The following is a 12,893-nucleotide window of genomic DNA, read 5'->3' as shown; positions in this document are numbered from 1 at the left end:
ACCATGCAAATCAATCTTGGGGCCTGAGATGGCTTTCTACCCTTTCCATACATCACCCCCAAAAGGGTCAAATTGGGAAGCGGAGTGAGGGTTTAGATGCTCTTGTGACACAAAGCAATCCAGTCTTTCCACCATCTAATGCCATGTTTCTTCCTCCATTATAGTCTGTTTCCATGACAGCAGCATCTTTCTCAATGGTTTTCTTACATGTCATCTCTTGCCTTCCCCCTTTCCGTCTTCCCCCAGGTGGTATCCAACCCAGGGCTTGTCTAGGAATACAATTTTTTGATATCTGTACAACAGGTCTAAAACTACTACAACCTTCTCTCTCAAATCATTGTCTCTACAGTCTGCTGGCCAGTCCTTTGTGCCATACATCAGTGCTGGTTACTTTATCCTACCAGCAAACACCAAGTATTCTTCACAAGCATTTCTGATAGAATGGATTAAGTTTCCTGTTGTAGGTTTCTGGCATTTGCTAAGTTTCAGAAGCAGATAATGTGAGTGTCACAATGGCACCACAGAACTTGATCTTGGTTGAATCTCGTTGCTTTTCCGGACAGCTGCTAGCATCGAAAAACTCCACTGTGCTTCTAAGATATACAAATTTATTAGCCATGCTGTATACTTCACTATCATATCTGCACCATCACTGCTAATGCCTTCTTCAACGATCATGGCTTTCATTTTCTTCCAGATAATTCTTAATTCTATTTTGGTGGCCTCACATTTGTCATTGGTACTGGAGTCTTTTTCATAGCATCATCATCACGTCTCCAATAGAACACGTCATCTGCAAAGGTGAGATCCTGAAGTTTTCCTCTACTTCATATAATTGTTTCTTTCTTTCATGATGCTTTTCACATCACGTAATCACAATGCAGAAGAGGAAAAGAGATCAAATGCACCCCTGTTGTGCTCCAGTGACGATATCAAATCAGACAGTCTCCCTAGTTGTCCTTACACAGCATTTTGAACCTTCATACAGCATCCTGGCCCATGTCACGATCTTTTTTAAGAAGCCCATATTGTCGCAAGACATTCCATAGCAACTCTCTAAGTGCAGTCCAAAGTTCTGGTGAAATCTATAAAGTTCAAGATTAATCTTTTCCTGTAAGCAAGGCCTCCCTCAATCAATCATCTCAGGGTGAAGATGTAGTCTGTACACAATCTTTCTGGTCTAAAGCCTACTTGCTCAGGATGCAGTTTTTCATTTATGACCAGTTTCCTCCTCTCTCTCCCCCCCCCCACCCCAATAGTACACTACAGAACACTTTTCCGATACGGAAAGTAGCATTATTCCTCGCCAGATATTGCTGGGTGGGTTTTGGGTTTTCTTTTGTTTTTTAAATTTACAGATCACACCTTTCTTTCCTCCTCTGGGCAGAATTCTTTCCCTTAAACTATATCACAAAGTTTATGTTTTTCCATGAACTACTACCTGCTCCCCAGCTTTACATATTTCAGCAGTGATCTTATCTTGACCTGGCACTTTGCCATTTTTAGCTGCTTAATTGCTTCCTCTCTTTCTGCTTCTGAAATTTCTAGCATTGAGCTATTTAATTCTTCACATTCTTCACATCCATCAGTTGGCATTGTTGGCCCTGGCTGATTGAGTACTTCATTAAAATATTCTCACTATTGTGCCTTTTGTTCTACTTTCATTAAAAATCTTCCATCTTTTGCTTTTATGATACCACCACTGATGCTTCTTTGGCTTTATTTTGTGTCAAGCCATTCTCTCTTATCTTTCCAATACAACTTCTTTATCTTTCTCTACATACCTCTGTTGCAGCATGCATTGTTGTTCCTGCTATCATATCACTAGAGTTTGTCTCTTTTAAAAGAGGAACAGACAAAAACAGAAAGCTGAGAATCTGGAGCAAATGATGGCAGCTTAGAAGAGGTATAAGTAAAACATTCCATCATGTACCAGCCTAGTCCAAAAGTTCTGAAGGAAAAAAAAATTCCCCTCAACTGCATGTGCATCCCACGATCTTTAATTCTGTAAATAACCGTATTTGTTTCATTATTCTCCACTGGAACCTAGAAAACAACTCTGTTGATGAGATTATTTTGATTCTGCTGAGCTAATGAGAGGAAGAGCACAGTAATAGCTCATTTTTGTCACTGAAGTTAGTAGACGTGCCTCAATATGCACAAGGACAGATTTGTCCAGTAAGAAGGTACTATTTTTAGTCACTTTTCAAAGCAGACACTCCCTTCCAGCATGTGTATTGTGTGAGATTCCATATAAACAAATCAAATGGCTGCTCTTTAACACATTAACATTTTGCTTTCATTCTTGACTATGGACGAGGTCCCTTGGTACAAGTTAGTATATTTAAAAGACAAAAGTATTTTGCTTTTGTTTTGGGTTTGTTTCTTTGTTTGTTTTAAGGTAATAGAATATAGTCTCTCTTTACAGGATATGATTAAGGAGCAGAGGTAGAAACATTGTTACTGCCTGTTCAGCCATCATGCACATTGCCAATCAGCAATTCACAATCCCAAGAGAACTCTTTGTCCAACTGTATTCAGAAAGCAACTGACTGTTAGTCCACTGGCACCATAAATACTTCTGAAAGAATAGTGCCCAACATCTACCGCTGGCTTTCAAAATTTAAGAACTTTAGAGGTATGGGATTTCTCCTCAAGTCATTGAGTGGCAATCTATTTTTAGATTACTGCACAGTACTGTATAATTTGATGAAGTGTTTGGATTAAAATAATCTCAGACGAAAACTCCTGAAAATGGCCTGCTGAACACACACACACACGTCAGCAAAAGCTCTCTTCTTACAGCAAAGTCTCTGACAAGCCAAGAAATTATCTGTTTTAGAAGATGTTAAGCTTATCAGAATTGTAATTAATCTTCAGAGAAACCCCACAGGGTTTAAAAGTCATCTACTCAAAGATTATAGGTTATTACCAAATTTCCAAGTTAATTAAATAGAGCCAGTGGTTTGGACCAACAGAAATCTGATTAGAATTCATACAAACTAGAAGCACTCCTTTAGCATGGCTGAATACAAAATGTCTAGTAAAGTGAGTTCTAAACCATAAACACTGCCAATAGCATGTTTTTTACCTCTATTATAGCTGTATGTCCTGAGTAGGGTGACCAGATGTCCTGTTTTCAAAAGGGACAGTCCCATTTTTGGACTTTTTCTTATATAGGCGCCTATTATCCCCCACTCTGTCCCTTTTTTTTCCCCCACAGTTGCTATCTGGTAACCCCAGTCCTGAACATCTGACTTTATAGTACTTCTTACACACTGGAGGATTCCATCAATCCTACTGTAACTACAGTAAATTATAGCTAGAGCATTAGCAATAGTGAAGTTTAAAATGCAAACATCCGCATTCGAAACCCATTTTCAGTTATTCAGTTTTCTGAAACTTTCACCTATTGGGATTCAGTTTAACAGGCTGTCTGTCTGCCAGGAAGAGGAGTTCGGCTTTGCTTAAACCTTTTTTTCCAATTCAATTATTCTTGATTGTACAAAGATCAAAATTATTTTCCTATGATACAAGGAGAGGAGAATAATGGATTTTTTTTTTTAAAGAAGAAAGTTTAGCACTGAAATGGCTAATGGCAAAATACTGAAGTTTGGCCTTGCACTGAGGTGTAGTGTAGCACTGAAGGAAATAGTATTCTGTTGAAAACTGATCTGGATTCAGCTATGTTAAAATCATTGATAATTTGGCAAATTCAGTTGAAGTGTCACGGTTTGTTTTAACCACTTTTTACTGAAGCTATGCAGCACACTAGGCCACGTGCACTAGAACAGTATGCGTGAAACACTGCATTTTATAAAGCGTGCATCAGGCCGTGCACAGTTAATAAAAACAAGATCTGCAGGAGTCCTCATCTCATGCAGTGTATCTTTTGCAAGAGGTACAGTGAATGGGGCAGAGTTCGGCAGTCCCTTGCCTTAACCACTGTGCATCTTTTGGATACGCAAGGTATGGAGATCTACCCTGTCTCCATACATCTTGTAGAGTAACACTTTGCAGGTCTTAATGAACATGAGAGGGGGGCTCCTTAATATAGGATAGGACAGGGCATCCTAATAGTGTCTAGCTTTTTTTTTTTTTTTTTAATATATAATTAAAAAGAAAAGTTCTAGGAAATTAAAAGCTACATTAAAAACTTACATGGTTAAGCACTGATAAGTCAGAACTGCCAAAGTTAAGTACACACAAGTTTAACTCGACCCCTTGTGTACACATTGTGAACCCTAATATTTTACTTTGTACAGCCTTTTAAAGTACATTTTGTTTGGTACACAGGCTCTTATGTTAGTCAATGTGCATTTTCTATACAAATTACTCTTATTGATTGACACTCAATAGTACAAGATGCTACACTTGTATTTATGTTTGTAGGAAAAATATATAACCATATTTCACCACCTGAGAAATAGTAAGCTATCAAACTTAGGGCTTGATTCTGCAAACACTGCATTCACACAGAACTAGAAAGGAACTACTGGGACAGGACAGGGCTGCCCAGAGGATTCAGGGAGCCTGGAGTTCTCAGTGGCGGGGGGCCCCCGCTTCGGCGGTAATTCGGTGGCAGGGGGTCCTTCCACTCTGGGACCCGCCACCGAATTACCACCGAAGACCCAGCTCTTTGGCAGCGGGTCCTGGGGCGGAAGGACCCCCCGCCACCGAATTACCACCAAAGACCCAGTGCGAATGAAGGATCCCGCTCCAGGGGCCCCAAAAAACTCTCGTGGGGGCCCCTGTGGGCCCCAGGGCAAATTGCCGCACTTGCCCCCCCCTTTGGGCAGCCCTGGGACAGGAGGTTTCACATAATTCTTACTGAGAGTTTTCAGTGCTACTGCAACAAAAGTTATATGTAGTAATAATTTTGGTTTATTGTGACCAGCCTGCTGACCGGGGGTTGGGGGGGGGGGGCAAAGGGGGCAATTGCCCAGATGGGCCACAGGGCTCCTAGATGCGTGCAGAGTGGTACCGGCGGCGGTGGCGAAGGCAGCCAGGTGGGCATGTGGAAGCCCTGGCCATGCCAGAAGAACACGCCCAGCAGCAGCTTGCTGGGCACCAGCAATCGCAGGCGCAGCACCGCACGCACGCACGCCAGTGAATGCCATTGTCACTTCACATATTTGTATCTTAAAAATAATATCTAGCAATATTCAGGATGGCATCTTTGGCTATGACGTTTTCAGGCAGTTCAGTGTATCATGATCAATAAGACTGGTCTCTGTCCAAAGATACAAAGCCCCACATTCAACACATGCATACAAATGACTTTTCCTCTCAAAAATCAGATAAAGTCCAATATTTGTGTTGTATGTTTTATGTCAACTTCCTCTTCCATGGTATATGTACTGTATGTGATCCATCATATCCCTTAAAGAATTGAATTTCAGGTAGTTGAAGGCTGCTACCAAATCTCCCCTCATTTTTCTCTTCTGCAGATTAAATAAGCCCAGTTTCCTTAGCCTCTCCCCATAAATCATGTGCCCCAGCCCCTAATCATTTTTGTTGCCCTCTAATTTCATTCCATAATGTATTTAATCTAAATACACAATTCAAAATAAATTCTACATCTTATGTTTAGACTCACAATTTGTTTAATATTGGTGCTGTAACTGGAAAAAGAAAGTTAACCATATCAAGCAACGCCACAACTTACATTTAGTGGGTTCTAATGTGTTATCAATAGGATAAAAAGTAGTGTTGTAAACCTCAGCCATCACTTTCTAGGGGGCCCACTGACTGTTCTGTCCTGGGGCCCGGAATTGCTGTCGACGGGCCTGATCGTGACAATTCCCATAGCTACCTATATGACTAATTTAAAGGCAGCTCAAAGGCTTTTAGATGCTATCTTGTGGTTTACATATTTAGAATAAAGTTTTGTTTAGATGATCCACTGTTAACAGTAACATCAAAAATAAAAGGGGGGGATGCGAAAGTGAAGTCTTTGATATGCACATGGACAAGCTGGGGGTTTGCATGCACGTGATCTCTGAAGTTCCTTGGCATCCACAGGGGTTCATGTGCCCTTTTGAAGATCTGGCCCTAAGTAATAGCAATTGTGATGGTGGCACCGGGGTAGCTGGAAAGATTTAAGCACCTAGTAAGTTTCCAGCTGATCATACTGCACAAAAAGTTAAATCAAGTTTCCACCTAAGCATTGGAGACTATATTCAACGTGAGAATCCATTTATTCACAACAGTGATGAAATTAAAAAGGCTACAAGTTGAGACTGGTGGTCTGGTTTAAACTGAGTGTGCCTGTGAGTTTTGAAGCACAACATGTATAGTATTAGCCCAGAAATGTAGTCTTTAATGTAAATACTGGCCTAAAAGCTAAAAATATCCTCATTCTCTCATTTTTGCTATAGAAGATAGCTAACTATAACCATGGTAATACAGTTCTAACATACCTCGTTTTTTTGCCTCTGCCACCATTTCATCATATTCTTGTCTGTGACGTAAAGCCTCCTCTATGGATTTGGCAGGAAGATTTCTGAAAACAAGTCATTTCTGAATTCAATATATGGATGACATTCTGGACCATTTCAAGACAGACTGAGTGGTTTCTCTCTCCTTTTTAAGGTGAAGTTAGTGATTATATTACGTGTCTGAATATCAATAATGGAAAATGAAGTCCACTATGGTGAAACATTTGTATATACCGGTAAATCTACCAGACAAGTATTTTTGCATATACTAGCTCTTATCATGCTCCTCACTGTTAGTAAAGAGACTAAGTGACTTGCTTAAGATGAAACAGACTATGGCAGAGACAGGAACAGAATCCAGATCTCCCGAGTGCCAATCCAATTCCATAATCATAAAATCATCCTTCTTCTCAACCCAACTGTTGAAGAACAACCTCCAAGGTAGAGAAGCTCTATGTCATTCAATCACTGCTCTCTGCTAAAATTGATAATAAGTTTGCCAAACACTACCACTAGCAATGGCATTTGTGTGATGTACACAAAAATATACCCTAAGAACAAGATTATCACTACAATGCAATAATCCAGAACTTCCATTAAGACAGAATGTTGTATATTACTGTAAAACTTGGTACTTCACTATGAAGTACAGGCTCTTCATAAGTCAACATATTTTAGGTCTTGCCAATAAGCTGTTTTTTATCATCACATGTACAAGCAATACCTGTTAAAGCATAGTGTGAAAAAGATGCATTCTGGCAGGCTATGAAAACATCTGCTAGAATGGCCTTCATGAAGCTGCAGAACTAATTTCACTGAGGCATGCTTGAAAGTCAGGGATTCTTTTACTAGAAAAAAACACTTTTGCCCAACTAGAACAAAGTTATTTTAACTTAGTGAAATCTCACAGTTTTCATGGAACCTTTACGGTCAGACAAGAAGCCTTGTATGATGTTAAAACATTCATTCTACATTTCCTGTTCCATAGTTCAGTTTCATTAAGATGTATGAACCTTGAGGATTTTTATTCACACATTGAGAGAAAATACTAGAAGTTTACTGTCCCACACCACTGATTGAGCTTGCATACCTCTGGGAAAAAACTAAAATATTCTAATAAATGGTGGTAAAAATTTCCCAAAGAGATTGAATATGAAACTGCATAAATGCATATTAGAATTTTTTTCACTGATAATGAACGTTAAATCAGCCAAGTGATGGATTAACGGAGTCTTGATGATTTGAAACTCATAAGAAAATTTCTGCAACTCAAAGAATTCAGAACAAAAAAAAAAAAGAAAAGAAATCAGAAGACTATATATTGCTCCCTTAACTACTATCTTCTCAAATGTCTACTTCTTATTGTATTCAGTATTTCAAAGTTAGTGCTGGCTCAGTGGCTTGTATAATGTGGTGTCACATGGTAACAGCACAATAGCTTAGAAACAACCTCTGGTTTCCTAGTCTTTTGAAAATATTTAGCAATGATCTCAGCCTCCATAGAGGGAGGCAGAGGGTTCATCATATTTTAGCACATCCAAATGACAGACTATAACAATATTATAGTCTGAAGACAGCCTTAAGATAAATGCTGAGCAAGAGTAAATGTATTGGGTAAGACACTAGATATAAAGGTTAACATGGTATCTGCTTCAGGAAAGTGATAGTTTCCTTTTGCTGGGCAAGAAGCAGCATGGGTTTGATTACCTCTCGATTCCTTTATTGCCAGTGATAATTAAAAACTCAGACTTCAAAGCTCTGAGTGGAGGATGGAGTGGGGAATTCAGTAACCAAACTGCTAATAGCTCAACTTCAATTTCATTTTGGCTACCCTTTATCAACAGAATAAATATAACTTTTAATGTGACTTTTTAATAGGATTTGCTATAATGAATAGAAAGATTAAACTTACACAGGCTCCAAAAATACAATCAACTCATGTATCTACAAATAAGCATTGATAGGCAGGTATATATTAACAAGTAAAGATTGTTGACTGGGGATAGAATGCACTTACATGAAATATTAGTATTGCTTTTATACACTGCATCACCAACTTTTATACTTCATGCAACTGTATAAGACCTTAATATATTGAAACAGTGAAGGAGGGATATCTTATAGAAATTCTCTTAGTCTGTAAAGGTGGTGGAAAAGAAAATAAATTGCATGAGGTGTTTTACCAGAAGCAAGTTCCAAGGCGCTTGCGGGCTAGAAAGTAGGTAGGAGCAAGCTCACCCTGCCATAGTCAGAACCCAACATATTTAGGTGGTGAGCAATTATCTTGTATTTCCTGGCAACAGCATCTTTTCACCATATGCCAGAATTACATTTTTTTATACCCAAAATTAGGCTCCCATGGTGACTGGTCTCAGATTATGCTCAGACAACCATTGGTGCTGACACCCTTTTGGTGGTCTAGCAAATTAAATATTTTAGGAACCAAGCAGTGGAGAAATGAGGTTTTAGGAGAGGTCCTTAAGAGAATCTCTTATAATAGAACTCTTCATTCTGCAGATTCCGAGAATCAGTGTCATAGGCAACTACATGACAGCACTACAGGATGAATATATAGGGCAAAATTCAAGCTCCATTGAAGTCAATGGAGCAAAACTCTCATTGATTTTAATGGAGGTCAGTATTTCACCATATTATTTAGTTAAGGTCTCAGATTGAGTAATTTATAAGGAAATTGTTCCAGTTTGACCAGTATAGTACTTTGAGAAAGAAAATTGTAAACAGGACATCAAAGTTATTTAACCTTTGCTAGGTCGGGAGGCAGGTGCACATGTATGTATACCATGTTATTATCTACTTCATGGCAGAATTCATTACTATACTTACGATGGTCGATCCTCCAAAATAAGAGCAGTAGTTGAAAGTGGTTCAAATTCAAAATTTTTACGTCTTGTTGCCTGGGGTGGAGGTTTACATGTTCTTCCTGTTCGTGCTTCATATTCCTAAGTAATGTTATTAAAAGAAAGCATTAAAAACCTCAACATTTCAAGCTTCCTTATAAATACGGGACATGTTTACAAAATGAATCAATGAGGAACTAACACATTCCAGCTTTAAATGATTTACATCAACCAGGAGATGCTGCTATTTCATGACCATTAGGGAGTGAAAACTAATGAGAAGGTTACATTTCACAAATCAATGCATCTGGTTACAATGGAGCAATGATTACATTCTAAATATAAATTAGTATTTGTGTGCAATTGACAAACTATAAAAACAAGTGTAAATGTGCTTTACAATGTTAATTGCAGTATAAAAATTCTATTGGAGCAGTAATATGTAGAATTACAAAAAGTACTAATTAAGAGGAGTCTTTTAGTTCCCTTCCTCATTTTTATTTTTCAAAATTTTCCTTTTTCCCCTTAATGGCTGCTGCTGTCTGTATTATGTTGCTCTTATTTCTGATTTCCACCTTTCCCCAACATCTTTTTGAATACCAGTGGAGGATGTGTTCTTGTTGTTCAAACTTAACTATACAACACATAGTAGTACTGTAAGCAAGGTCTTATTTTTATCATTCTGTTATGGATGTATATATGTTTTAATTTGTATCCTTATGAGTGAGAATGAAGTAAGTGACTTCCTAACTAGCCAATGTATATTTAAGGGAGGGAGGGAGGGAAGACATTTAAGATACCGCACTGCAACCTCAGATACCCACCCTTAATTGACTTCCAAGTTACCCCATGACTCATTCTTACATACACATTACAAGTCAAGATTTTTCCTATGTGAAATAATTCAGCTCAAACCCAAATTACATTTTTATCTTAAACATTATCTAACATTATCTTAAACTAAATGCTGGCTTCTCCTTTTTAATTCAGTTTCTTTCACATGCTGCAGTTTAACAAAAACAGACTATATAAAGGTGACTGTTTGTTTTTAAAGAGGAGAGTAGAAGGTTAAGTACATTGGAACCAACTGTTAAAATAGGCCTGTTCTCAAGATGGAGCCAAGAATCTTGTCCAAACTCATATGAATAAGTTTAAAAAAATAAGTTTATCCCTGTACATTTCAGCACTGTGCACTTTCAGAAGTAAAAAGAAGAAATGTTTTACACTGAATTTCCTGAAACAAAAAGAATCTGCTTCCTACAGAAATATATTAACCATCATAAATATTTTATTTAGAAATAAATAGCAAAAGGGTAAATGAAAAGCTGCTGATTAGGCAGCTGTTTCTGCCTGATCAAGTAGAGCAGTTTGTTCCAGAAATTGTTTGCACTTGAATTTCACACACACTGTGTAAGATTTTTGTTTACACCTTTTCACTACTAAGTATTTATATGCAGGAATAAAGGAGGTTATTGACTTGTCCTATATATTCCATTCATACAGGATTCAGAGGCATTTCTGCCGAAGCCGCGGGACCAGTGGACCTCCCGCAGGCATGTCGCCAAAGGCTGCCTGACTGCCACCCTCACATGCTGGTGCCTGGAGCCACCCCTGAACCTAAGAGAGACATCTGTAATAATTTTTTTCCAGTGAGGGAGAAAGAAAAGGAACGTCCAAGCATACCTGGTGGGGATTCTTCCATCATAGCAAAGATTACATAACTATGGCAGGAACAGTAACTATGGCATTCTTACAGTGTTGATTTCAAGAGTACACTGTTTGAAGCCACACCTGCAGGCTATGAAAATGGAGTCTGGCAAACCGCATTATGTAACTGCATAAAGCCATATGATGCAGGAGAGAAAAAACTCTGTGCTTGAAGATGGTCTATGGAGGTCATTCATTGCCAGCTTTGAAGGCATGGGCAGAGAGGTGACAATGTTGCTCAAATGTGATACTGTGGTGAACCCCTGCGTGACAGAATGTAGGAACACTCTGATGAAGTCTAAGCCTACATTGGAGTGAGAACAGATTTTTCCTCGAGTTCACACTGACCACCCCTTCCCCTCTCTGGGGAAGGAAGATGTTGAAACACTGACAAAATTGACTTATAGGCTTCTTGACATATCTTGGCAATGAGAAGCCAGTCGCTGAGACAGGAAGACACTGTGCCTGATACAGGCAGAAAATACCTTGACCGAATGGGAGCACTCTGTACTAAAAGTGGGTTGGAGCCCATCATAAATCTCAGAAAACGTCTAAGTAGGGTTTGAATATCTACATGAAAGTATGCATCTACATCAAGAGCTGTAAACCACATCATCTTTTAAGGATGGGATTATAGATGCCAGTGTAACCATGCAAAACTTGAGTTTGTGAATAAAATGGTTGAGATGGCAGAGATCGAGAATGGGTCTCCAGCTGCCCTTCTTCAGTACTAGGAAGCTGAGTAAAACCCCTTTCCCTGGTACTTAAGAGGTACCTGCTCTATTGTGCCTCAATGCAAGCAGGGGCGGCTCTAGACATTTCGCCGCCCCAAGCACGGCGGCATGCCGCGGGGGGCGCTCTGCCGCTTGCCGGTCCCGCGGCTCCGGTGGACCTCCCGCAGGCATGCCTGCGGAGGGTCCGCTGGTCCCGCGGCTTTGGTGAATGCACATAGGGACCAGTACTCATAGGTTAAATATAATAGGCTTGATTCTTTAATTCCTTTATATAGAACTCCAGACACCTTAAAGAATGCTCTACCCACACTTTACAGAATGATATTTTAGAATAGCCCAGTTAGATGGGTTTTAAAAATACATAAAATAGTTTGAGATAAAGTTCTATGTTCACAGTCTTGACTACAAATTCTTGGATACAGATCTCTTATTATATTGTCTTTAAACTCATAGAAATAATAGATTAAAAGTCTGGACTTTGGCAGTTAACTTAAAAATGTATAAAACTAACCCAAAACATCAATGGAGCAAGAGTAATAAGTACTCTCCTCTGTTTGAAACAAATGGTCTGAGGTCTCAAAGACCCATATTCTAGAGAAAGGATGCAATTTTGTCCCTGGAGAAGGAAGCAAATAAATGGGTGCAAAGAGAAGCCCAGTGGGACTCCAATAGCTTAGATACTGTAGCAGGCATGTTGTTTGGCCAAATGGCCTTTTTCCAGTCCCTGAAGCATTCCAATTACTCACTTTCAGTAAGCAGTTGAATACGTTCTTAAATGACACACTGGGAATCAAGGGGAGAGCCATTTTTCATGGATTCACTCAAAGGGGACCCAATCGTTGGTCTGAGTTGCATGATAAAAATAGTAGTGTACTCAACAAAAAGAAAAACAGATTAAGTCATCCTGCATCTCAGACAACAATTACGTTCTTAGCTTTGATATGTGTGATTAAAAGACAGAGGTACCTATTAAATTATATGAAACGTTTTGGTTCCAAGGACCCTGTGTCTCTAGTTTTACCAAAACTATGTTTCCATACTCTTAAATGCAAGAAAGATATAATGATTGAAAGAAAATTTGATAGTTTCCCTACTCCTAAAGTGGTCAACTAAAGCCAAAAATATTATAAACAATATTAACAATTGTTATAGTT

The 12,893-nt window shown here is 38.9% G+C and overlaps 1 protein-coding gene across 4 annotated transcripts in view; it reads right to left on the bottom strand.

Annotated features, from left to right (window-relative positions):
• TBC1D12 (TBC1 domain family member 12) overlaps positions 1–12,893 on the bottom strand; it is a 100,784-nt gene that overhangs the window by 20,468 nt on the left and 67,423 nt on the right. For all 4 annotated transcript variants that reach the window (XM_045024980.1, XM_045024978.1, XM_045024979.1 and 1 more), the window contains 2 exons: positions 9,285–9,400; positions 6,423–6,505 (listed from right to left, as the gene is read on the bottom strand). In XM_045024980.1, the coding sequence (XP_044880915.1) occupies positions 6,423–6,505; positions 9,285–9,400 (199 nt within the window). The remainder of the gene's footprint in view (positions 1–6,422; positions 6,506–9,284; positions 9,401–12,893) is intronic.

Source organism: Mauremys mutica, chromosome 7 (assembly GCF_020497125.1).
Source record: "Mauremys mutica isolate MM-2020 ecotype Southern chromosome 7, ASM2049712v1, whole genome shotgun sequence".
NCBI lineage: Eukaryota > Metazoa > Chordata > Testudines > Geoemydidae > Mauremys > Mauremys mutica.
This window is presented reverse-complemented; position numbering and strand designations above follow the sequence as displayed.